At 43.5% G+C, this 27,134-nt stretch overlaps 1 protein-coding gene across 6 annotated transcripts in view; it reads right to left on the bottom strand.

Moving 5' to 3' along the window:
- Positions 1-27,134, bottom strand: part of LOC131903558 (phospholipid-transporting ATPase FetA) — a 106,338-nt gene that overhangs the window by 29,808 nt on the left and 49,396 nt on the right. For 5 of the 6 annotated variants that reach the window (XM_059254196.1, XM_059254197.1, XM_059254199.1 and 2 more), the window contains 8 exons: positions 24,249-24,321; positions 23,819-23,889; positions 22,018-22,100; positions 20,839-20,997; positions 18,440-18,528; positions 8,310-8,506; positions 5,452-5,660; positions 2,913-2,956 (listed from right to left, as the gene is read on the bottom strand). In XM_059254196.1, coding sequence (XP_059110179.1) covers positions 2,913-2,956; positions 5,452-5,660; positions 8,310-8,506; positions 18,440-18,528; positions 20,839-20,997; positions 22,018-22,100; positions 23,819-23,889; positions 24,249-24,321 — 925 coding nt within the window. Of the gene's footprint in view, positions 1-2,912; positions 2,957-5,451; positions 5,661-8,309; positions 8,507-18,439; positions 18,529-20,838; positions 20,998-22,017; positions 22,101-23,818; positions 23,890-24,248; positions 24,322-27,134 lie in introns of those variants that run through there. The other variant, XM_059254201.1, reaches the window with a different exon arrangement.

Here is a 27,134-nt window from a genome sequence, read left to right as displayed (position 1 = left end):
ACTGGAAGCCTCTGTGTCCTCATCCGAATGGATCTCAGCTGAACTGCTGCTAAAAACCTAAAAGCTTAAAAAGCCTCTAGTTCTTGGTCCTCATGCCTTATATAGCTTTCTGCTTCCTGCAATCACTTCCTGGGATTAAAGGCGTGTGTCACCTGGCTGTTTCCAGTGTGGCTTTGAACTCAGAGATCCAGATGGATCTCTGCCTCTGGAATGCTAGGATTAAAGGTGTGTGCTACCACTGCCTAACCTCTGTGTTTAATATAGTGGCTGTTTTGTTCTCTGACCCCAGATAAGTTTATTGGGGTATACAATATTTTGGGTGACACAATATCGAGAGAGAGAGAAAGAGAGAGAGAGAGAGAGAGAGAGAGAGAGAGAGAGAGAGAGAGAGAGAGAGAGAGGGAGGGAGAGAGAGAGAGAGAGACTCTATTATGGAAGAATGACTCACAGGCTATTGTCCAACTAGTCCAACAATGGCTGTCTACCAATGGAAGGTCCAAGAATCCAGTCCACAAGGCTGGATGTCTCAGCTGGTCTTCATTATATGTCAGAATCCCAAAGAAGTATGCTCTAACACGGTGGAGAGATGGACTTGCCAGAGAGACTGAGGGCAAGCAGGAAAAGAGAGCAGGTTTCCTTCTTCTATGTTTTTACATGTCCTGCCAGCAGATGTGGGCCAGATTAAAGATGGTTCTTCCCACCTCAAAAGATCCAGATTATAAGAGGGTCTTCTCACTTCAAATTATTTAATTAACGGCCCCAGCCGTGTGGCCAGGGCAGTGATGGTGGAAGAGCCAGCCAAGTGCCGCCCCGGCCTTGGGGCCCTGGGCAGCAGCAGCAGCAGCAGGCCACCACAAAGAACAAATATGTGAGGAGGGATGAGAAAGACAGAAAAACGGAGCGGCCTGTGTGCTACGGAGAGAGGCGGACCTGGAGACCTGGTGGTGGTGACAGGTGAGAGAGAGGGCTGAGATCTACTTGCTGGCATTGCCCAGGAGGGTCTGCTTACAACAGCCTGGAGTTTGTGCAGACACAGACTCAGCCCTGAACCTGCCCCCGGCTGCACCATGGCTCTGGGGAGCAACAGAGGCCCGAGATGAGGAAAGGTTCACTTTTTGGATTGAACCTTCTCAAAGGACCACGATGTTACCGGAGGCCATGTTAGTCTCAGTGGTCCATGCTGCTGCCCCAGGCTGCAGTGAAACCTGAGATTCATGAGGACCTGCAGTCTGTATCAGTGACAGTGCTTCAGGCAGTGGTGTGGGTTAGGAGAGCTGGCTCAGGCCACTGCATGGCTCTCCTCAGTTGATGGCTTGTGGCAGGATGCGGGCAGAGAAAGACTCATCCTCCCTCAGGAGGCTGGCCACTAGGAATCTAACCATGCTCCAGTGAATATATGGAGCACACAAAATGGACGTTTTTCTCTTGATGGGGTAGGTTACAGGGAGGGGCAGACATGGAAGACTAGGAAGTGAGCATCATCAGGCTGAATGATGTAAGATTCCCAAATAATCAATAAAAATAACTTAAAATTATTTAATTAAGAAAAAATCCCACAGCTGTGCCTAGCCACTTGGATTTAGTTAATTCCAGATGTAGTCAGGTTGACAACCAAGAATAACCGTCACGCTTTGGTCTAGTATTTCCTCACCATGCTCCCTTTCCTCGCTTCTGCAATGGTAATGTGTATTCTGTGGCATTGTAAGTTGGAAGTATGTGATCTAATTTTTTATTTTATTTTTTTTTGGTTTTTTGAGACAGGGTTTCTCTGTGTAGCTTTGCGCCTTTCCCGGATCTCGCTCTATAGACCAGGCTGGCCTCGAACTCACAAAGATCCGCCTGCCTCTGCCTCCCAAGTGCTGGGATTAAAGGTGTGCACCACCACCGCCCGGCTCTGATTTTTATTTTACAGTAAAGAGATTGCCCGAATTCAGAAAAGACTTTGACTTTGAAAACTGTTTCGAGACTGTGAAAGACTATGGGGACCTTTGAAACTGGACTATATGCATTATGATGTGGCTACAAGCCTATGGGAGCCAGGGAGTAGAATGTGGTGGTTTGAATGAGAATGTCCCCCCATTGCTCATTTATTTTCATGCTGGGTCCCCAGTTGATGAACTGTTTGGAAGGATTAGACCGATTAGGAGGTGTGGCCCTTGTTGGAGTAGGTGTGCTGCTGGGGTTGGGCTCTGACGTTTCAAAGGCCACGTCTGGCCCAGAGTTTCTCCCTCTGCCCACTGCTTGTGATCAGGATGTAAGCTTTCAGCTACTGTTCCAGTGACATGCCTGCCTGTTTCCTGCCTTAATGATCACAGACTAACCCTCGGAAACTGAGCAAGCCTCACTTAAATGCTTCCTTTTTTTTTTTTTTTTTTTTGGTTTTTTCGAGGGAGGGTTTCTCTGTGTAGCTTTGCGCCTTTCCTGGGACTCACTTGTAGCCCAGGCTGGCCTTGAACTCACAGAGATCCGCCTGCCTCTGCCTCCAGAGTGCTGAGATTAAAGGCATGCGCCACCACCGCCCAGCTAAATGCTTCCTTTTATAAGTGTTGCCTTGGATATGGCATCTCTTCACAGCAATAGAACAGTGACTAAGGCAATGATCATGGATTGTTTTGAGGAACTGATCTACATGGATTCTGTTGAGAGAGAGAGAGGGGGAGAGAGAGAGAGAGAGAGAGAAGAAGGAGGAGGAGGAGGAGGAGGAGGAGGAGGAGAGAGGTGTGAAGCAAAACACAGCAAGCCAATACCAACAAAACTATTTCATAAAAATTTCTCAAAGATAGGCCATGTATATGCATTCTTTACATTTTAGGCCACTAAAAGCTTATTATCTCCGGAGTAGAGACTGAATTGTGTAAAAGATCCTCTCCTCACTTCCCACATGTATGCCACAAGAAGCTGTAATTACTCACCGGAGAGCCTGGCACACACTTTCCATTGGCGTCATAGGAATAACCTATTGGCAAGTAAACAGAGCAGAGAGGTAGTGAAGGACTTAAAGGAGGTTCTTAATCTTGTTGTGTGTGCTAGAAACCTGCCATTAACTGTTGTGAAGTTAAAATTCAGCAGCATTAATTACATCCACAGTGTTAGCGATTTTCATTACCATATATCTGTAGTTTGTGTGGCAGGGCTAGGGCTCAAACACAGAGCCTCTTGTACGTTGGGTACTCACGCTACCACTCCATTTCCAGCCCTCAACAAGTACTTCAAATAGAAACACCCCATTCCTCCTCATTTCTAGCCCCTAGCCCACCTCCTGCTTCTCACTTCTGTGGATTTTCCTGTTCTAGATCCTTCCCCTAAAGGGAACCAAGCAACATTTGTCCTTTTGTGTCTGGCTCATTTTCTTAGCGCCCTGTACTTGAGGTTTATAACATGGGTGGTACCAGGTACCCAACTCATGATTGTTTATGACTAAATCATATTTCATGTATTTATGGACTACTTTAAAATGTCTATTCATCTGTTGATGAGTTATGGGCTATTTCTACCTTTGAGCAGTGATGCTGCAATGAATATTCATAAACACCTGTTCTAGTCCTCCTTGGACATCTAGGAGAGGACTACTGGGGAATTTAAAAGAGGCTTTATTTTACTATTTTTTTGTGCATGCATGCACGTGTGTACACTTGTGTATGGAGGCCAGGGGACAGCCCGGCTGTCACTCCTTAGGGCACGCTATTCATATTTTTCTTTTCTTCTTTCCTTCACTTAGTTTTTTTGTTTTTGTTTTTTCAGACAAGGTCTCTTTATCAGCCTGAGCTTTCAGCATACAAGACTGGTTGGATGGAACTAGAAAATATCATCCTGAGTGAGGTAACCCAGTCTCAGAAGGACAAACATGGTATGTACCCACTCATAAGTGGATACTAGATATAAAGCAAAGGGTAATCAGGCAACAACCCACAACTCCAGAGAAGCTAACTAACAGGGAAGACCCAAAGTGGGATGCATAGACTGCTCTGAGAAGGAAAATAGATGAGATCTCCATGAGTAAACTAGGATGAGGGATGGGCAATGGAGGGTAGGGGATAGGGGATGAGAACATACGGGAATGGGATGGTTGAGCTGGAACAGAGAGGGAGGGGGAATGCAATGAAAGAGATACCATGATAGAGAGAGACATCATGGGAATAGAGAGAAACCTGGTGCTAGGGAAGTTGCCAGGAATCCCCAAGGATGGCCCCAGCCTGGGCTACTAGCAATAGTGGACAATGCGCCTGAACTGAACTGGCTTGCCCCAGAGATCAGATAGGTGAATACTGTAACTGTCATCACAGAATTTTTCTAGAATGACTGATGGAAGTAGATGCAGAGATCCACAGCCAATCCATACAGAGCCCCAGGAGTCCAGTAAAGAGAGAGAAGAGCAAGTGCATCAGGATCATGATGGGGAAACATACAGGGATGACCAAACCAAACTAGAGGGAACTCATGAAAGTTGGATTAATGGCCATGGAGCCTACATGGGACAGGACTAGGCCCTCTGCATGGTGAGACAGTTGTGTAGCTTGATCTGCTTGGGAGGCCTCCTGGTGGTAGGATCAGAATCCATCTCTGGTGCATGAGCGGGCTTTGTGGAGCCCATACCTATGATGGGACACCTCGTGCAGCCTGAGGCAGGGGGAAGGGTGTGGACTTGCCTCTACTGAATGTGCCTTCCCATAGGAGGCCTGGCCTTCTTGTGGGGGGAGTGGGCGAGGGATTGGGAGGGGAGGCTGGGCAGGCGGGAGGAGGGAAGAGGGGGATCTGTGATTGGTGTGTAAAATGAATGAAAAAAAATTCCTTAAACAAAAAAGACATGGTTGTTAACTGTGGTTGGTTGATAATACTATACAATAGACTCAAAAACGTACTCTTTCTCAATGAAAAATTTCTACTCTTTCACTACTATCCATCTGATTTTATATTAAAATAGCTGAGCATATTATTTTTCTTCAAGACATTGAGGACCCCTTGAGGTCAGGGACTAAATCTTGCAAATCTGGTCTTCTTAAAGTACAAAACAATGGATTGTATCTACAAGGTGCTAAATAAATGTGTTTCTGTTAGATTATAATCTAATCACATTATTTCTCCCTTCTCTTCCCCCTCCAGCTATTCCTATATAATTTCCCTATTTTCCTTCAAATCTGTGGCCTCTTTTTTCACTAATTGCTATTATATGCATATATGTATTTGTATATACATATATATTCCTAAATGGAACCTGTTGAATTCATACAATGTTACTTGTATATATGTTTTTAATGCTCTTTGGCACTGGACAACCCACTGGTGGGCTCCTCCCTGGGGAAGAGCACCTTTCCCACCCACAGCTTGGTTAGTAAAGGGTTGTGAGAATAGAAGGTAAATATCATTTCAGAGGCTTTGTGGATTGAGTTATATGTGAAAGCAGCGGCCAGGCAGACTCTCTCAGACTCAGGGAGCGCGGGAAAGTGCACATACCGTAGGTCTTCCCATTGATAGAGCATTTATTGAAGATCATCACATTCTCAGTCAGAGTTCCTGTCTTGTCAGAGAACACGTATTTAACTTGGCCGAGTTCTTCATTGAGAGTGGTAGTGCGAGCCTGTGCTGGGGTGTTCTTTGGTGCATAATACATGTGTCGATCCCAGTTGATATAGTAACTGTTTCCCAGTCTTATTATTTCAACACTAAGGAGAAAGCAAGAAAAGAAGGGTCCTGGTCAGAGCAGGACAAGCAAATATATTATTTTGGTTTCCTTCTTATAGGTCCATGATAGATGAGACTCTGCCTGTAAAAAGAGTATCTTCCCTGGGGACCTACCTTCTGAAGGGCTTTTCCACCCACACTTGCCAGCCCATTGTAATTCTGACCTGGACTACGATTATGCAGTTTTCTCACCTGGACTCTGACACAGCTGATTAATTTGTCTGAGACACACTTTGCTTCCTCTCATCTTCTGCAATGTATCCAGAAAAAGTCAATTAAAAAATACCTTTGGAGTAACAGTTAATTTACAAAAGGTTATGTGGGTGTAATTAAAAAGGTTATTACTGCTGGGTGGTGGTGGCATATCCCTTTAATCCCAGCACTCAGGAGGCAGAGCCAGGAGGATCTCTGTGAATTTGAGGCCAGCCTGGTCTAAAGAGCGAGATCCAGGACAGGCACAGTATTTATTAGAAAGATCTCATTTGGGTCTTTACTGCTTAGGATAAAATCCAAACTCTTTTGCTTGTAATTTATGTTCTTTTGGCTCTAACACCTTGGTCCAATTTTGAGAAAACTTCCACACCTGGTACCTGTGGACAGCCCACTTACAGTATTCTTTGCTCACTTATTTTTCAAATAGAGTTGAGGATTACCTTTCCTGCAAACTGTCGTAAGCCTCCCTGGGCAGAACTAATACAATCCTTCTCAAAGAGTTTGTAATACTCATGCATATTTTGATTACAGAATTTGTGAATTGTACCATAATTATTTATTGGTTTCCACAAAACAAGCAAGCTTCTCTAAAAAAGTGATGTCTTATTGCTCAGTTTTCTATCTCTAACACCTAGTAAAAGACTTGGCACATAATAGGTAGTCAGAAACATTATTAAATAAAGTAACTTAGTTATGGAGAATGCTTTCTGGGTTGGGATATCAAAGTTCACGTTTTAGGAGACTTGGAAAAGAGGACATGGACGGACGGACACACACACACACACACACACACACACACACACACACACACACACAGCCAAAAATTAGTTCTTTGAAAAGATAAATAAAATTTATAAACACCTACCCACACTAATCAAAGGAAAAAGGAAAAAAAACTCAAATTAATAAAATTAGAGTCGGGCGGTGGTGGCGCACGCCTTTAATCCCAGCACTTGGGAGGCAGAGCCAGGCGGATGTCTGTGAGTTTGAGGCCAGCCTGGGCTACCAAGTGAGTTCCAGGAAAAGGCGCAAAGCTACACAGAGAAACCCTGTCTCGAAAAACCAATAAATAAATAAATAAATAAATAAATAAATAAATAAATAAACAAACAAACAAACAAACAAACAAAATAAAATAAAATTAGAGATGAAACAGGGACTGTTACAGCACCCTCCAATGAAAGCCAGAGAAATATTATGAAAAGTATATACCTATTGTCTTAGCAACTTTCTATTTTTTTGAAGAGACACTATGACCAAAGGCAACACTTATAAAAGAAAGCATTTAACTGGGGGCTTGCTTACAGTTTCAAAGGGTTAGTCTATTATCATCATAGCAAGAAGCATGGCAGCAGGCAGGCAGGCATGGCCCTGGAGCTGAGAGCTTTACATCCTGATCCACAGGCATCAGGGACAGAAAGAGACACTGGGGTCTGGCTTGGGCTTTCCTCTAACAAGGTCACACCTACTCCAACAAGGCCACACCTCTTAATCCTACTAAGCATTCAAATTTATGAGCCTATGGGGGCCATTCTTATTGAAACTACCATACCTATTTTCCAATCTCTCTCTCTCTCTCTCTCTCTCTCTCTCTCTCTCTCCTCTCTCTCTCTCTCTCTCTCTCTCTCTTTTTAAATGGGAAAATGTATTCTGAGTTCTGCATAGCTGACATGAGAATGAATGTTTAGAACCCACCTCATTGGTAAGGAAAGGCTGCTTGGTGTAGTTAGGCAATACCAAGTTTGTGTGTCTTTTTACTAATTGTTTCATGTGTTTGCCTGTCACTTACAGGTTACAGGGCACAGGCTGTTATCCTTTTATATAAATCACATACTATCTATCACAGTGTTTTAGACATGAAAGACATTGATGCAGTTTTTATATACTCCTCAGAGTGTTTTATACACCAAGACTGTGGAAAGAAAAGTGATTAAGAATACATAGTGAGCTAGGAATGGTAGAGCATTCCCGAAATCCCAGTACTGAGGCTGAGGCAGGAGGATGTGAAGTTTGAAGTCAGCTGGGGCAGCATAGCAAACTCTAGTCTTTAACAGAAGAAGGAGGAGGAGGAGGAAGAAAAAAGAAAGAAAGAAAGAAAGAAAGAAAGAAAGAAAGAAGAAGAAGAAGAAGAAGAAGAAGAAGAAGGAAGATAGTCCGTTCTTTCTGAAAGATCATACTCTAGTTGGTTATTGCAGCAGGAGTAACATATCAAGCTCTAGTCTTTAACAGAAGAAGAAGGAGGAGGAGGAGGAAGAGGAGGAGGAGGAGGAGGAGGAGAAGGAGAAGAAGGAGAAGAAGGAGAAGAAGGAGAAGAAGGAATATAGTCCGTTCTTTCTGAAAGATCATACTCTAGTTGGTTATTGCAGCAGGAGTTTACAGTCATCCCCCCCCAAAACACGACAATCCAAGATGCCCACCTGACATAGAGGGAAATGGGAACCATGGTGTTGAGGACTATGAAGTAGGACCAGAAAACCAGGGCAGAACTTGTAGCTGATGAAGCAATGTAACGCTGCCATGGGAGAAATGCCTGGAAGAAGTAGCCTTTGTTGCTCTCCCAAATGCCATGTCCAATGGACAGCAGAAGGCACATTGCACCCAAAGCCAGGAAGATCTGTGGAGAAAACAATACAGAATGCAAAATATGAATTAAATGAACATCTAAGGACTGTGCTTCCTCATCCCACCTTCTGGAGTCTTAGCTCTACTGAAGTGCGTTTCCTTGGAGACAGGGAGACACTAGAGCAGTATAGGGCAGAGAGCCCAGCAGGGGTCTTCCATGTGAGTTTGAAGGTAGGTGCTAACAACTAGAATACAGTAAGTACTGACTGACAGGAATCATGCCAACTCTTTTACATGTTGCTTAATATTGATGACAATGTCTGACAGACAAGGAACTTGATATTCAGAGTGGGAGAATGTTCTACCACAAGTCATTTAGATGCTGAATAGAAGAAACAGGTTCAAAACAGTGCCAGAGTCCAAGTTCTTAACTGCTCCAGTAGTGATGTGGGGGAGGGGGCTGTCACTTTAACACACAGAATTGTGTGGCTTTGGCAGCAGCTGGAGAGAGGATGGGGAGGAACCGAGAGCGAGAGTAAGGAAGATGGAGGTCACGTGAGCAGTTCAGAATCTGCTCAAGTGGGAAGGCGGACCTGGGTCCACTGAACCTACAGCCCCTCAAGAGCAGTGACTAGAAAGAATCAAAGTCTTGGCATGCTGGCGACTGACGCTGACTTGATCCCTTCAGGCTTACATTCAGGGGGGCTACAGCTGCGGCAGGTGGGAATCCCACTGGTAGTGTATTGAGACCTCCATATTGCTCTTCACAACGGTTGTGCTAATTTATAGTCCACCTTATAGTAGAGCTTAAGGATTCCTTTTTCATGGTGTCCTCGCTGTTTTTTGTTTGCATGATGATAGCCACTCTGACAGAGGTGAAATGGGATCTCAGGGTAGCCCCCATCCCCTAATATAATTTGATTTACATTTCCATGATGGTCAAAGATAGATATAGATACTTCTTTACACTTCACTCTTTAATTTTTATTTTACACATGTTACAGATATTCTGCCTCCACATATGTATGTGTACTATGTACATGTCTTGTTCAGCAGAAGCCAGAAGAGGTCATCAGACCCCTTTGAGTGAAGTTATGGACAGTTGTGAGCTGCAGCGTGGGTGCTGGGAATTGAACCTGGGTCCTCTGGAAGAGCAGCCAGTACTCTTAGCCACTAAGCCAACTCTTTCAGCCTCCAAACTTTGCATTTATATTGCACTATTTATTTAGTTGTTGGATTAGAGACTGCAAGTAATTTCCGGACAGACTATGGTAGTCGTTGTCATGATTCTGCTGCTGCTGCTGAGGAGGTCACATGCTGCTCTGATTCCTGACTCCTCTCCGAAAATTGAGAATCTTCTCCTTTTCCTGTTTCTCTTTCTCCTTTTCCTTCTTTCCTCTTCCATATTTCTCCTCCTCTTTTCCTATACCCCCTTCCTTTTGAGACATGGTCTTGCTATGCAGCTCTGCTGGCTTGGAATTCACTGTAAGCTCCAGGTGGTTCTCAACTCATAATCCCTGACTACAACCTTTAATTTCTTCACATATGGTTGATATGCAACCACTTAATACTAAATTTATTTCTTTATACACGTTAAAATGTTCATGCATGTATACGCTGTATGTCGACATATTTCCCTCCCATTTCTGATGCTCGCCTTTCTCAGCTCTCTCTCTCCTTATTCCCTCACTGGCTTGGAGCTCACTAGTCAGGCCAGCCTGGTTGGCCAGCCAATCCCTGGGACCTTACTGTCTTTGCTTCCCAAATGCTGGGGTCACAAGTACACGCCATCACACCTGTTATTTTCTTCACACCTTGTATTTGTATGTGAGTTCTGGAATTCAAAGTCAGGTCCCCTGTTTTCAAGGCAAGCACTTTAGTGAATGAGCAATCTTCCTAGCCCCGATGTGACCACTGAATGAAACTTACAACAACTAGTGGGAGTTGATACGGATATGTGATATGGATACCTCCCCTCAGTGGACTTACATGCTTCAGAACTGCAGTCATCTACATACTTACAGCATCTTACAGACACACTGGATTCTCGGTGTATTTGTCTCTTGTTGGGGAGATAAAACACACTTTGAAGAAGTACCTTAAGGAAGGATATTCTGATAGTTTAGGCATGCAGATCGTCACGGGTGGGGGAGGCTCCATGCCGGCTCCATGTCAGACTGCTCACATTCTGCCTCACAGACTGAGCTGCAGCGGCTGGAGCACAAGTGGAGCCAGCCTGCAACGCTCCAGGCTGTCCCAGTGGTTCTTTCCTCCAAGCAGAGGAAGGTTCCATAGTGTCCCCAAACCGTAGGGGACAAAGCAGGGCACAAAGTGCTCAAATGAGCCTTTGGGGACATTTTACCCACAAACCGTAACATGCAATAACATGATCTCATGAGCCATAGACTTGTCTTTGCCATTTTTTTCCTGTGGAATTGTATAATATTTGCCAGTATTCTGTTACAATTAATGAATTTGATTTTTATTGCTTATACATATAGTAAAGCTGTAATTAATAATGTGAAAATACTCTAAAAGTTAAAAATCCCATTACAGACGCCAAGTACCAACTCCCTTCAGACGGAAGCAGGAACGGCTGAGTTTGTCTAGGCTGACAGGAGATGCCCTGCTTTGAAGATGACCTTTGATCAAGTGACCTAGCCTACTGGGTGACATCACATGCTTCTGATGTTGTTGAGAATATCACTTTCCTTAATTACTGACTGTGATAATCTACTTCATTAAAAAAATCAGGCTATGGAGTGCTGCTTACTGCTAAGGCTCAGTACTCAGCAGGAGAAGAAGACAGTGGATGCTTGTCCCTAATCTTAACGCTCAACAAGCCTTCCTAGTTTTTTAAAGCTGTATGTATCTAAAAGGACTTTGAAAAGGAACTGTAATTTTAAAACTTTTCTTATTTCTAATTTTGTAGTGCTGGAGATTCCATCCAGAGCCTTGAACAGACGATGTGAGTACTTGACCACCGAGCCCCAGCCCTAAGATACTTCTCATAAAAAAAGAGAAAAGGCAGTTTAATTTAGATACCAATGAGAAGTATGTAGAAAGCAAAGGCATTTAAGATGCTTTTAGATTCTAACAATAGAATGAAAACAAAAACAAAAAGTTAAGAAATAGCCGGGTGGTGGTGGCGCACGCCTTTAATCCCAGCACTCGGGAGGCAGAGCCAGGCGGATCTCTGTGAGTTCAAGGCCAGCCTGGGCTACCAAGTGAGTTCTAGGAGAGGCACAAAGCTACACAGAGAAACCCTGTCTCGAAAAAACAAAACAAAAATAAATAAATAAATAAAAAAGTTAAGAAATTAAGTGTAGATATCACCATAACAGCTCAGCTATGCAAAGAAGTTATTTAAATAATAAAGTTAATTTCCATCCAACAGGAACTGGCTAGAAAGGACATAATTATTACTAGTCTTCAATGTAAGTTTCTATTATTAAAGTTGATCATTATATATTATAGTGCTTTAGATTTTGTTGATTTTCTTTATTTCATGATATAAAAATTTAAATTAACATACAAAGTACTGCATTTCCCTGTGGCATGTTCATATGCATGCATCATTGTACTCTGTTCCAATCTGTCTCCCTCCATCCCCCCCCCCCCCCCCCCCCCCGCCACCCCGACTGGCTGGTTCCTTTCCCTCCCCATCAATGGCTCTGCCTTTAGCTTGCATATTACATGTAATCCTATCACCTCCTTTTCTCTCCATCTCTTAGGATGTCTTTTCCCAGGGCTGGAAAGATGCCTCAGTGGCTAAAGGAACTTGTTGCTCTTTTAGAGGACCCAGGTTTGATCCCCAGCACTCACACAATGACTTCCATCATGGAGTAATCATCCATTACTCCAGTTTCAGGGGATCTGATGCCCTCTTCTGAGCTCTGAGGGCACCAGGCATACATGTGGTGCACATGTATGTGAGCGAACACTCATACACATAAAATTAAAATTTAAAAAAAAGACTCCACCAGGAAACTTCTACAGCTGATAAACACTTTCAGCAAATTAGCAGAATACAAAATTAACACACAAAAACAGCAGCCTTCCTAAAACAGATGACCAACATACTGAGAAATCAGGGAAACGGCACCTTTCACAATAGCCCCCAAAAATAATGCCCTTGGGACAACTCTAACCAAGCAAGTGAAAGATTTGTATAATAAAAGACATTGAAGGAAGAAGCTGAAGACATCAAAAGATGGAAAGATCTCCCATGCTCATGGATCAGTAGACTTGGTGGAAACCTAGTGCCGTGGAAACTTCTGGATCTCTGCTGGTGGCTCTAGTGGGGACTCCTAGTAATGGAGGATATGGAATCCGAATGGCCGTTTTTGTTTTTGTTTTTGATTTTTGAGACAGAGTTTCTCTGTGTAGCTTTGTGCCTTTCCTGGAACTCACTCTGTAGACTAGGCTGGCCTCGAACTCACAGAGACCCACCTGCCTCTGCCTCCCGAGTGCTGGGATTAAAGGCGTGCGCCACCACCGCCCGGAGGCCATTTTTTTGTAGTCAGGCAAGGCTTCCAGTGGTGAGACTGGGTTACATTCGGTTGAACTGTTGGTCAAGGAGGTCCTGTGGAAATCCCTAAACAACCGAGGCTAATACTAGGACAGGGGGCTGCTCTCTGAAAACTAACAGCAGGCCCTGTTGCTGAGGACAACTTCCACACAGTTCACTGAACATAGAAAGGTCAAGTTGGTGCGAACTTGGAGCTTCAACCCTATAGTCTAATCTCTTTGGCCCAAGAAGTACTCTGCAGGCTATGGAAAGAGAAACTTAGATACTAACCCAGCCACAAAACCCTCCAACTACAATCTGTCCTGAGTGCAAGATGTGCTGAAGCAATGGTTAGGCAGAACTTGTGGGAGTGGCCAACCAATGTCTGGTTTGAGGCCCATGCCACAAGAGGGAGCCCATGCCCTACATTGCCTAGAGGGCCAGGAACTGGAAACTGGATAAACCAGAAACCTAGGGTGTGTGTGTGGTGGGGGGATTATATATATATCATTCATATAATATATATATATATGAAATGATTCCTAATGATATTCTGCTATACTCACAGATTGGTGCCTTATACAGTTGTCACCAGAGAGGCTTCCTCTGGCAGCAGATGGATGGGTGCAGAGCCCCATAGTCAGATGTTATGCAGAGAGAACATCAAGTGCCTCCCCTTGGAGATAGAGGAACCCCATAGACAATGGGGAGGAAAGACTGCAGGAGTCAGAGGGGATGGAGGACACCAGGAGAACATGGGCCACCAAACAACTAAGCAGGGCTCACATGGGCTCACAGAGATGCACGGGTCCACACCAGGTCCTCTGGGTGTATGTTATGGCTGTTAGCTTGGTGTTTTTGTGCGACTCCTAACAGTGGAAGTGGGTGTGTCTCTGACTCTTTTCCCTGATCTTGGGGCCCTTTTCCTCCTATTGGGTTGCCTTGTCCAGCCTCGCTAGGAGGGCGTTTGTCTTGTCTTCTTGTACCTTGTTTTGTCCCCATTGGCTCTTGGAGGCTGCTCTTTTCTGAGGAGGAAATGGAGCAGGAGTGGATCTGGGGGAGAGGGGAAGTCAGGGGAGCCAGGAAGAGTGGAGGGAGGGGAAACTGTGCTTAGGATGTAGTGTATGAGAGAAGAATATTTTCAATAAAAAAGAAAAAAAGAGAAAGAAATGGCTGTGGTAGTTTAAATGTAATTGGCTCCCATAAGGTCATAGGGAGTGGCACTATTAGGAGGTGTGGCTTTGTTACAGTAGGTGTGGTCTTGTTGGAAGAAGTATGTCACCCTGGGGGCGGGCTTTGAGGTCTCTTGCTTAAGCTTCACTCAGTATGACAGAGAGTCCACTTCCTGTTGCCTTCTGATCCTGATCAAGATGTAGCCAGCACCATGTCTGCCTGTACACCATCATGCTCCCTGCCATGATGATAACAGACCGAACCTCTGAACTCTAAGTTGCTACCTCAATTAAATATTTTTCTTTATAAGAGTTGCCATGGTCATGGTATCTCTTCACATGACCATCGTACCAAAAGTAATCTACAGATTCAATGCGATACCCATCAAAATTCCAACACAAGTCTTCGTACAATTCTTCAGAGAAATGGAAAACAACCTTATTTATTTATTTTGTTTTGTTTTGTTTTTCAAGACAGGGTTTCTTTGTGTAGCCTTGGCTCTCCTTGAACTAGCTCTACAGACCAGGCTGGCCTTGAACTCACAGAAATCCACCTGCCTCTGCCTCCCAAGTGCTGGGACTAAAGGTGTGTGCTACCACCACCAATCAAAAAGTAAAAAATAAAAAACCAAAAACCAAAAACATAACAAAACAAAACAATCTTTAACGTCATCTGAAAATGCACAGAGACTAGCCAGGCAGTGGTGGCGCACGCCTTTAATCCCAGCACTTGGGAGGCAGAGTCAGGTGGATCTCTATGAGTTTGAGGCCAGCCTGGTCTACAGAGTGAGTTCTAGGACAGCCAGGGCTGTTATATATAGAGAAACCCTGTCTTGGGGGGAAAAAAAGAAAAGAAAAAAATACGCCATCATTTGAGTAAATTGGCAACCTAGAAAATGGGGTGTGTGTGGGGGAATCTACTAATTATTTGCCTAACAGAAGATCAGTGTCAGAATACACACAAAATAAAGAAACAAAAACAGAAAAACAAAAAACTGAACGCAAAGAAACAAACAACCTAGTTAAAGAACGGGATAGGGAACTAAACAGAGCTCTTGAATGATGAAACACAAATAGCTGAGAACCACTTAAAAGAATGTTGAACATTCTTAGCCATCAGGGAAATAAAAATTAAAACTACTTTGAGATTTCATCTTTCTCCAATCAGAATGACCAAGATCAATAAAAATCCCAGACAAACAAACTGTAGCACATGCTGGCAGGTATTCAGGGAAGGGAAGCACTCTTTCACTGCTAGGAGGAGTGTAAACTGGTCCTGGCACTATGGAAGTCAGTGTGGAGGGTCCTCAAAACGCCGAAAACTGTCCTACCACAAGAGCTAGCTCTACCACTCTTGGGAATATACAAAAGGACTCTACATCTTAATACAGCGATACTTTTTCATACATGTTTATTGATGCTCTACTCACAAAATCCAAAAATTGGAAACATTCTAGATGTCCATCAACTGATGTGTGGATAATGAAAATGTGGTACATTCACACAATAGAGTGTTATTCAGCTATTAAGAAAAATGAAATTATGGTGTTTGCAGGGTAAATGGGTTAGAAAAAAACATCCTGAGTAAAGTAACCCAGACCCTAATAAACAAATACTCTATGTTTTTTTCTTATATATGGATGTTAACTTCGGATGTGGGTTTCAATCAGAAAATCTACAGAGGTTAGGGAGCTAGTGAGGGAGCAGGGGAGAGAGGGAGTCGTCCAAGGAAGGGAAATTGAACATAGTGTCATCAAGATTTAAAGGGTAAACCAGGACAGGAGCACTAAGTGGAGGAGAGGATGGGGGAGCAGGGCAAGAGCAGGGAATATGGGGCACTGATAACTAGCAGTAAAGGCCTTTTTACTTACAGAAAGCCATACGTAAGCCTACTACATACAAGTTCCTAAAATAATCACATATATGAATTTCGGTAGAGTTCCCATAGAACGAGGGAGACAATATTCCCAACTGTGCATTTTATGCCAAGTAAAACCTCCAATGTGGAGAATGGGTTACATCTTGTTGAGTCATTGGCCAAAGGGGCCCATAGATGCCCCCTAACATCACAGGCTATTGCCAAGGCTATTGGTTACCCTCCGCAACCTGATAGTAAGGCCTACTGCTGAGGACACCACTTATGTACGTCACCAAACACAGAGAAATGAAGCTAGTGCCCCAGGAGAAGCTTCACCTCTACTGACTAGCATTCATGGTTCTGGAAGGTACTTTGCACACTACCGGAGGAGAGAAGTAATCAATATTACCCAGCTACATGCCCTGCGGCCTACAACAGCACACGCCTGCAGGATGTACCAGTGCAACTGTGGAACACTGTCGTGGGAGTGACCAGCCACTTTTAGAAAATGGACTTAAGGCTACTCCATGAGATGGAGCCCATATCTGAAACTACTAGAGCGGCAAGAACCCAGGACAAGCTAGGTCGTGGTCCCTGAAGACAAACCTACCACTACTATTCTGCTAAAGGAGCCCAGTAATAGAATGACTCCTAACCACATACTCTATTCCTCCAGCTCAGTGCATCACTCATCCTTCACAGAAGCTGCTTCTTTCGTTGATGAGGATTAACACAGAGACACACAACTGGAAAATACTCAGGAGATGAGACTTTGGAGCATTCAGCCCTAAATGGGATATCATGGTCAAACCAGTCAAGGCTTTGGATCTATGCAAAAGAGGAGGCAGAAGCTTGTAAGAGCCAGAAGTGGTGGAGGACTCCAAGGACACAACAGAGTTGGCACACACACTTTAACTCACAGAGACCCGTGACAGCATGCACAAGACCTGCAGAAGTTCAAACCAGACAAAACCCCAGCACAGAGAAGGGAAAGTAGACACACAATGCCCCACCCGTAACGGGAGCTATTTCCAGTTGATGCCTACTGGAAAAGGGTTAAAACAGCTTTCTCCAGTGGAATGCCCTTGGGTACATCAACCATATGCCAGGGCAGGACCTATGCCCAGGGAGAGTTGGCCAACATAAAGTGGACCCCATGCTCTTTTTGTGCGTGCAGTTTTTGTTTTGTTTGGGTATTTTTCTCTTATTAGTTTTTTGTTTGTTGTGATCTTTATTTTTTGCTTTATTTTTATTTTTGAGAGATGAGGAGGAGTGTAGTGGTATTGTGTTCCCCAAAATATTGTACACCCTAATAAACTTATCTGGGATCAGAGACAGAACAGCCACTAGATACAAAGGCTAGAAAATGGTGGCACTCACACCTTTAATCCTAGCACTCCAGAGGTAGAAATCTCTCTGGATCTCTGTGAGTTCAAGGCCACATTGGAAACGGCCAGGCATGGTGACATACGCCTTTAATCCCAGGGAGTGGTGGTAGAAAGCAGAAAGGTATATAAGGCGTGAGGACCAGAAACTAGAAGCATTTGGCTGGTTAAGCATTTGGCTGGTTAAGCTTTCAGGCTTCTAGCAGCACAGTTCAGCTGAGAGCCATTCGGATATGAGGACACAGAGGCTTCCAGTCTGAGGAAACAAGATCAGCTGAGAAGTTGGCCAGGTGAGGTTAGCTGTGGCTTGTTCTGTCTCTCTGACCTTCCAGTGTTCACCCCAATACTTGGCTCTGGGTTTGATTTTATTAATAAGAACTTTTAAGATTCATGCTACAGAGGAGCATGAAGTGGAGTGGGTAGAGAGGTGGGGAGGATCTAGGAGGAGTTTAGGATGGTAAATAATATTTAAAAATTGTATGTACATTTTTAATTAAAACTTAAAAATATCTTTTCCCTCTCTCATGATTCCCTTTATTAGTGATTTTCAGATTTTTTTTTTTTTTTTAGCAGAAGAGCCTCTATTTTTCCAATTGAAATATTATAGAACAGTAGAATGAGAAGCTGCTCTACTTGGGAGCAGAAACTCAGACAAGGCCAGAGCAAACACTATCAGATCTTCTCCTGCCTCTGCAGCAGTCTTAAGACTCCTTCGAGGAATGCAGCTTTAAAACTACCAGTTTAAATAAGGTGTTCTGTTAGTGTATATGACAGGCTATTAAAGGTAATAATCAAAACTGATATGAGAAAGTATCTTCATTTCTTGATTAACTCTGGTCCCACTTATCCAAGGCAACAGTTTCATAATTGTCATTACCTTGACTAGAAGGAGTAACCTAGACTCTCGTCATGGAGTCTGTTCTTTCCTGGCTCACACCTTAGCTTGTGGGGTCACGACATTGCTTGTGACTTTCAAACAACTACGTTCTGATTTGGAAGTGCCAGCCACTGCTGTGGATGTACATCTATGCAAAGAAACTGGGAAAAGTGTTTAACTTACCCAGACCACAAGGACATTCATGAGATGGTCTATATGTGTCCGTTTGAAGGTGGACTTGCCGCTGTTCTGCATTAATTTGGTGTCTGGCCCTGAGCAAAATGGAGAAATCCAGATCTTAGAGTCACTGAATATACTCAGAGCTTGAAATTGTGTTGATGTATGGCTTTATGTTCACTTATTCAAACCTCTTACATAAATCCAATCAACGGTACACCCAAAGGAACGTGTTTGCCAAGTGTCCACACTGACTCCCCTCTTACCAGCACCTTAGCCCGTCTCGATTCTACCGAGGCAGTCGGAACAGCAGTTACCTGAGTGCCCCTTGTCACCACCTGGTTTATTTAGCTTAGGAAAGGAATTTTCTGACAAGAGACTTCTCTGCTTTCTTTTGAGGGAAGCCATTGCTGAGTCAGGCTATACACAAAATTCTGAGAATGGAAGAAAGGAAGTAGGGATGACGGGGATTTTTTTCTGAGGTGGAAGCTGGGGAGTTGAGCCTTCTCTGTGGCTGAGAGACAAAGATGCCACGTTCCTTTATACCCACAGATAGTGAGTAAAAGAGCATTGAATAGCTATGGAACTGACTTGCAAACTATGAGTTAGAGATATTGCTAGCAGTGTGAGAGAAAATATTCATAAGGGGTTTAGGAAGAAACTGTAAGTAGCAATTTCTCTGGCCTTTTATCATCTGACTACCGTTTCTACATGTGTTCTAATAAAGGAGCGCCACTCATGTGCTCATGTGGGGTAGCTGGCTTTTCTGCTCTATGAGCAAACACTGAGCATAAGTGGCAGCGTTCTAGCCTCTGAAGCATTCCTTCACAGGTTGGGGTTTTTGAGAAGTTCGAGGCGGAGTGTGGCAGCTAAGGGATCATATTTTCCAGGGTCTGTAGAAAGACTGACCCTACTCTCCCTGGCTTTCAAGAGGGATGTAGAGATCATGGCAGAACTCCAGCACTGCACATCAGGAACAGCGAATCAAGTTTGCACTAAGCATTTCAGGATGCTCTTTGTAATAGGAGACTCCTGTACGGAACTCCCCAAAGTTCACTGTTATCATTAACAAAGCAAGAGTTTGATGGGAACTAACCCATGCTGGCGTTCCTATTGCTTTGGGGAAAACCTTCAGCTGAACAAATGAACTATCTTGGAGTGGTTTTCCTTTGTGTGGGTAACTGCTGACCTAGTGAAAAAGTAAGTCTACTTTACATCATTTGAGTTGGAAACCAAGCAGCTTAGAAGCTGCCATTCCACATCAAGAACCAATAAGCAAGTTCTGCCAGGGTTTCCTTGGACTCTTAAGCTACTCCAGGGGGTATTTGTCTTATTTTCCATAGAAGGAGAACTAGGAGTCTCATGTTTAAGAGTTGATGCTCTAGAAAAGACCTCCAAAAACCCAATTTTAGTAATATTCTCTACAGTAAATCTTTCTCCATTCTTCCTACTGTGGATATGGTTGTGTTAAAGCCTACATTTCAAGTATCTCCTAAAAGCTTATTTGTTGAAAGCTTGATGTCCAGTAGATGGCGCTATTTGGGGTGGTAGAAACTTGAAGGTCTGGAACTTAGTTGGAAGAAAGCTATTAGGGGCATGTTCTTGAAGGTCCCCTCCTCTGGCTCTTCTGTGGCTCAGCGACCATGACAGGAGCAGCTTTGACCCATCATGTATTCCCACTACGATGTTTGGCCTTGCTGCAGGTCCAATGCTAGGGTCAAGCAACCCTGGACTAACACCTCTGAAACTGAGTGAAAAGTCTTTCTTCCTTTAAAGTATTTGCTTAAGATATTTTATCACAGGGACAGAAAGGAACAAAGTTATCAATGTCTGTTGCCACTAAGGGTATAGCGTGGAGAAGAGGCTCTTTCCCAACCATGCCATGAACCAAGGAAACCTCTCACTACATATTGTGGGTTGTGATTCTAAATGACACCTCAAGATGGGCCACTAACATGGTGCTTTTCTCTTATATGAAGTCTCCATGTCATATTTTATATTCTTTTCCATAATGAGCACCATCCATATTCCCTTTTTACGAGAGTAATCTCTGTGCAATCTTCCATTCACATGCTAATTCTGTTGTACTTTATCTATATGAACACCCTCTCCTGTGTCCACATATGGCTGGGAAGACTCATGAATGCCTTAGGGTGTTGAAACACAAAGCTGTGTTCTAACAAAGGAGGAGCTGCTATGTTGGGAGCACACTGTCTGGAACAAAGTCACTTTCCCCTCAGTTTCTTCTTCAATTTCTCCTCCAGCCACCTGTTAATCCAGCACTAAGTCACCATTCTGATATATGCTTGAATATTATATCTGCATCCTTAGAACTAAATACCCACAACTGAGTGGTGAGCAGGCTCTAATAGGCTGGGTCTGGCTATGGCCGCAAGGACGCGTACCAGTATAAATCACCAAACCGTAGCACCAATCCGTGTTCCTAATGATGCAGCCCCGGAGCAGTAGCTTGTCATGGCCCAGGAAGTAGTCTTCCCCCAGATAGGTCAGGACTCCAGAAAACTTGTCCAACTTGTTATTGGGAGGCTCGCATCGAATTTCTCCTGCAGAGAAGTAAAGTAGGAGGAGTGCTAGCTAGCTCTGTAACCTTGGGAGAATGCTCAGCAGAAAAGCGGGAAAACAACATACAATACATAATACAACAACACATAATACAACATGGTTTTTTCCTCTCTTTTCTCAGATGCCCCCTTTCCTGCACTAAATTCCTTTAGAAAGCACAAAAATATTTCAGGGCACCAAAATAAACAAAGCGATAATTCTGTATTGCCATGGATCATCAGAGAAACTGTCACAGGCACTGTATCAGCAGCAGTGAAGCTGAAGAAATGAAAATATTACTTTAAAGTGAACCTACTATTTTTTTTCCAAAATAGAAATAGTTGACTTTTTCCTGATTAGTAAATATATCCTTTGTGAATATTTTTTTAATTTTATTGGCTTTATTTACTTTGCACGTCAGAGGAGGCGGGAACATATGCAAATGGTGGATGTGGGGACCAGAGGGCAACATGTGGAAGTTGGTTCTCTCCTTCCAGCATGTGGGTCCCAGATATCAAACTCAGGCTTGGAATATTCTCTGAGCCATCTTGCTGAATCTCCTTTGTAAATATTTATAACATGCTAAAATAACCAAGAATTTTTTTTGAGACAGGGCCTTACTATGTATCCCTGGTTAGCCTGGAACTCACTATGTAGACGAGGCTGGCCCCAAGCTCAGAGAGTGCTGGGATTAAAGGCTTTTGAGAAACATTGTCATCTGCTTATTGTCTAGAGAAAAGTGTTATTAGCCTTTGATTACATACTAGAAGGTTTTCATCCCATGCACGAATGCAAACATTTCCCCAAACATGTTCATGTGACATGCATATGCTGCCTTTTGTAATCTATAATTTTCCCTATTATGTTGTGTCTGTTCTTCCCATGTCCAAAATTATCAACGTGCATATTGTTTAAAATGAACTATAAAGAGTTCCTGTATGGATGTGCCATACTTTATTTAGCTGATCCTCTGCTGATTAGCTAAACAAAGGTGTGGGCGGGCAGCCCACTTCCCGGCTCACCATCAAAGGCAGACAGCAGTTCCAGGTTATCCTCCATTTCACTGGTAACCGAGATGGCCTGCTTCACTTTCAGGTTGGTTTCCCTAGAGGAAAGGTCACAGGTTCATCAAATGTATGGGACAGAAACACAACCAGAGCACAGGGCCAGCTTGTGCTTCTCATTAGGTTTTAGAAAATAAATGTTGCCAGCAGAATATGGGCTAAGGTTTTGAGTTGTTGGAGTACCTCACACTAGTTACTCCTTGTTCTCATGGGCAGTAGGCGGAGAGATAACTCCCTGACACCCTCCTCTCATACCCTGCAACAACATGCCACCTCGACTAACCAACACAGAGTGGCTGTTAGGAAAGTTAGAGGGAAACCCGGAGGTGGCATGCATCTGCTTCCTTCAGGAACATGGAGCAGGTTCTGGTGAGAAGCTGCTCGTGCCTCTGAGGAAATATAGTTCTGAGTTCATAAATATTTACAAGGTCCATGGAAAGTTCACAATTAACCATTTTTGGGTACAAGAACGCACAGAGATAGTAACAACTATAGATTTCAAGAAGCTTTTGGATGAGGTATTAGTCAGGGCTCTTTAGAGGAACAGAACTGAGAGAAAAATACACACACACACACACACACACACACACACACACACACACACATATGAAACAGATTTATTAGAGTGGCCGACACACTGTAGTCCCACTAGTCCAACAATGGCTGTTTCCCAACAGAAAGTCCAAGGATCAAGTGCATGAGGCTGACTGTGTGGTCTTCGGTATACACTGGAATCCCAAAGAAGCAGGCTCCAATCCCAGAGAATTGGGAGTGAGGGTAAGCAGGCAAAGGGGAGCAATTCCTTCTTCCACGTCCTTTATACAGGCTGCCACCAGGTGTGGCTCGGATTAAAGGCTGACTTTCCTTCCTCAAATGATTTAATTAAGAAAAATCCCTCTTCCTCACAGGTGTACCCAGATGCTTGGATTTTAGTTCATTCCAGATGTTGTTAAGTTGACAGCCAAGAATGGTTATCACAGGCACAAAGAGGAATGTAGGCTGATACAAAACTCCATGAGACAAGTCTCTGAAATGGCCTCCATATTCCCAAGTAAGACCTTAGCTTACTGTGAGTAAATAAAGGTCCACTTTAATTTCTTTTTAGGACACAATTCTTCTTTGTTTAAATTGCCTCCTAGAAATGTTGTAAATCCATTCTGAAATTTTGCAATCCTATGACTCTCTTTCATGCTAGTCAATATAGGTGTCCCTCACTGACTTCAGGCAATTGGTTCAAGGACCCCACATGAACACCCTAATCCATCATTTGCTCAGCTATCTTTTATAAAATGGTCCAGCATTTGCATATAACCAATAAACACTCTCTTCATACAATGTAAATGCTATGTAAATACCTGTTCTATCTTATTTTTAGGGAATACTGATGAGAAAAAACAATCTGTGCATATTCAGTACAGATGAACCTTTTTTTTTCAAATATTTTCAGTCTGCAATTCTTAAAGAATTGCATGGAACTCATAGACAGGGAGGGCAGACTGACCCCAGTTTAGAGATAGAGAATTTGGGGTTTATTTTTCCAATCCTGTGCCTGATGGATGCTCATTATTGCTGCCCAAGCTCAGACTTAGACCTGAGGGTTCCAAGGCTGTGGCTTATTGTCTTTTCTCACTTGGATATCTTTAAGTTTTCTGGCACATAAACTACTACCATCACCTGAATATAAAACTAGTCCACTGCATCATGCTTGCCCTCTAAGTGGCTAGGTTTTCTTACTGCAGTACCAGGAGAAAACACTTACCCATCCAGGTCTGCTGTTTCAATGTATGTCAGACCGCAGGGCTCACTGCTAGAGAGTAACAGTATATCTGCCTGTAATCAGAAAAGCCAGAGAAGAGGAACCGAAGGCTGGCCCCTAGCCTTACAGTGTGATGGAGAGCAGCCCCTCCCTCCGGAACAGATGTCCACTCTAAGAACTTGGCAGACTCTTGGCTACTCTCATTATCTGTGACCCGTCACTGCTACCATGCACGTCTCTCAAAGTTGCTTCATTTTACCTGAAGCTGTGACAGGAGATGGACAAGAATGAGCTTCCTGCCAGAGGAGCCGGTGGCACCAGGGCAAAGTGAGGACCCTGAAGGCTGTCAAGAGGGGTGGAGGCAAGCCTGCTGCAGGGCTCCCGCCCTCAACTCAAGGACGGAAAGGAAGGCACGGCCAGAGGAGATACTCACTGTGACAGGGTGATCGTTTTCTAGTTTTATTATGTCTCCCACTTGAACATTCATCCATTTGTCCTCCTGAACCCTGTAAGAAAATGGGCCTTGAATTTCTGCTCTCAGAGTTTCCCCAACATTCTGTTTTGACAACTAGACAAAACAAAGCAAAAAGAAATAGAAAAGGCCAAGATGAATGAAGACACATCTCAGGAGGGCCACATTCGTTTGGGCAGTCAAGAGCAAGCTCTGTTTCTTTTGACACATCTCTTTCCCCAGCAATTAGCTTTCCTCTTCAAAGGCAGCCATTATATTTTAAAAATTTTCCTAGAAGCCAGGTGGTGGTGGCACACATCTTTAATCCTAGCACTCAGGAGGCAGAGGCAGGCAGATCTCTGTGAGTTCGAGGCCAGCCTGGTCTACAAAGCAGGTTCGAGGCCAGCCAAGGCTACACATAGAAAAGCCCTGTCTTGAAAAACAAAAAACAAACAAACAGAAAAACAAAAACAAAACAACAACAACAAAAAATCTTTCCTAGAAAATATCAACTCATAGAATCTTCTATAACACATATACTTCAAAGCTACACAGTAAAGTTTTTAATCCCAGTATCTGTGAGGCAGAGGCAGGAGAATTTGGGTGAGTTCAAGGCCAGCCTGTTCTACATAGTGAGTTCCAGGCCAGCCAAGGTTTACACAGTGAGGCCTTGTCTCAAAAAATAAAGTTAAACAGCAGATACCTTACTTTCTTCATTTTTCATTTAATAACATAACTTGGAGGACATCTATAGATGTGGTTCATCCTTTTATTAAAAAGCTAAAATGTATTCCATCATGTGGCTTTACTAATTTTATTTTGTTCTCTCATTGGGTTACCTTTGACCCTTCAAATCCTCATTTCCTATAAAAGGAGCCTGGCAATATGAGCAGATTCAACAGCAATACTAGCTCTCTTCCCTTGTCCCCCTCTTTTGTACTCCAGTTTTCCAACAGTACTCATAAGTCACTTCCTCTCTGATAAAGGACATAGATATATGCATACCCACTCCCATGTGCGAATGCATTTGGAAACATGGCCAGCCCCTTTGAACAATTCTATTATGCCAAGTACCCAAAGAGCAGGGGAAGAGAGGGCATACCCATCCTCCATTTCATTTCCAATGCAGGCTTGTCACATACAGTACTTTACCAGATACACGAAGACATAACTTTTCCCAGAACACTTTCCAGAAAGACCACTTCTTTCCAGAAAATGTCATGTTTATTTTATTTAAAAATTATTTACTATAAATTTACTCTTTGTTTTAGGGATTTTTCTGGTAGAACTGAAGAGTAGAAATAAGCTGTGGAAAAGACATCTGAATTTTTTTTTTAATTTGTAAAAATTTATCTTGGTTTGACATTTACTTTCAAGGGTTCTCTAGGCAGGATTTTCACCAAAGAGAAATGAAGAAAAAGCAGGGTTATAAGATTCTACCTTCTCCTGGAGACCTGAAAAGCTGTTATTTTATTGTATAAGGAGCTGTCAAACTATTACAAATGTATTCCTGGATATTATAATAACAATGGAGGCCAGATTAGGTAAAGAGGAAGACAGTCCCACTGAGCGGTACCTCCCAGAGTTCATAAACATCCTGTCCTTTTCATACTGCAAATACTTAGAAACACTGGATAAGACAAAGCACGACTGCCCTTGAAGTAAAAGAGCCAGGAAACAAAAGGGTGAAACCAGAACAGTAAGCATGCTCTGATGTTGCTCTCGCTCTGGACAGGCGAGGGATTGTCCATTTTAATAACCCTTCCTCTGAGTTTCAGTTTCTCCCTCTATTGCGGCAAGAACAGACTTAGGATCTTGAGAGGCCTCAGAGCTTCTCCTAAAGCCAAGATCTTCAAAGGACAACACCATTCGTGAAAAGGCAGCCTAAATAACAAGCCGCTTGCTGTTAAGTCAGTTCGTACAACTTGATCTGGAGGGCTAGGGGTTGCTGGGAGGTAGCAAAAGAGCAGGGTGTGGTGGCTGAGGCAGGAGGACTGCCATGGGTTGGAGCCTAGTTTGGGTTACCGAGTGAATTCTAGAACAGCCTGACTATAGAGTGAAACCCTGTCTGAAAAACAAAAACAAAAAAATCCCCAAACCACCAAAACAAAAGTCGCAGCTTGCCAACAGCTGTTGTCTCTGGAGCCCTGGCCACAGACTCACCTCTTCTAGCTTTCTTTCCAGTTGCTTTCTAGAAAGCAGCCATTTTGTGATGAGCTTCCCTATACGTATTAAATTAAGTTGACTATGACTGCTCACAAGGCTTAACCAGGGCTTCTGGATAACTCTTAAACTCGCTCTGTGACAAATTCCTCTCCAAAAGTCTTGTACAACCTAAGTACTTGAGCTATCCGAGGGAGTTCATCTGACTAAATGTATTTGGTCAGTTTCCAATACACCGAGTTTTGTCTTTTTCAAACTGCCATCCTTCCCCTTTTCAACAGTAAACCACCTATTTGGTGTCTCCAGAACTTCCGGCCATTAAAACACTCGAGGAAGCAGTCCACTCTGGTTAAGAGTCAGCAACACAATAAACCGAGGGGTTAGATGTCCCAAAGCGTGGGTAACTGGATGATCTGATAAAGACAGCAGGTGTGTAGTATGGGCAAGGCCACTGTGACAGAGGCCGGGCTGTAATCGTGACTCTGTCACGTCTGCATTCTCCCTCATCATGTTTCCGCTCACACTGATCACTCTTCTTCCACACAATTCTAACTTCTCAATCGTTCTGACTCTTTGAACCTCCCTGGAAGGTGTCCTTAATCGCTCTGTCAGATGTGGCTCTATTAGCTTGCCATACCTCTTAGAGTAGCTTTCACATTTTGCCTTGTGTAGGAACATGTCCGCCATAGCACAGCCAGAGTCAAG

The sequence above is a fragment of the Peromyscus eremicus genome, chromosome 2 (assembly GCF_949786415.1).
Source record: "Peromyscus eremicus chromosome 2, PerEre_H2_v1, whole genome shotgun sequence".
NCBI classification, from domain to species: domain Eukaryota; kingdom Metazoa; phylum Chordata; class Mammalia; order Rodentia; family Cricetidae; genus Peromyscus; species Peromyscus eremicus.
The sequence above is the reverse complement of the archived record's forward strand: the minus strand, read 5'-3'. Positions and strand labels throughout refer to the sequence as shown.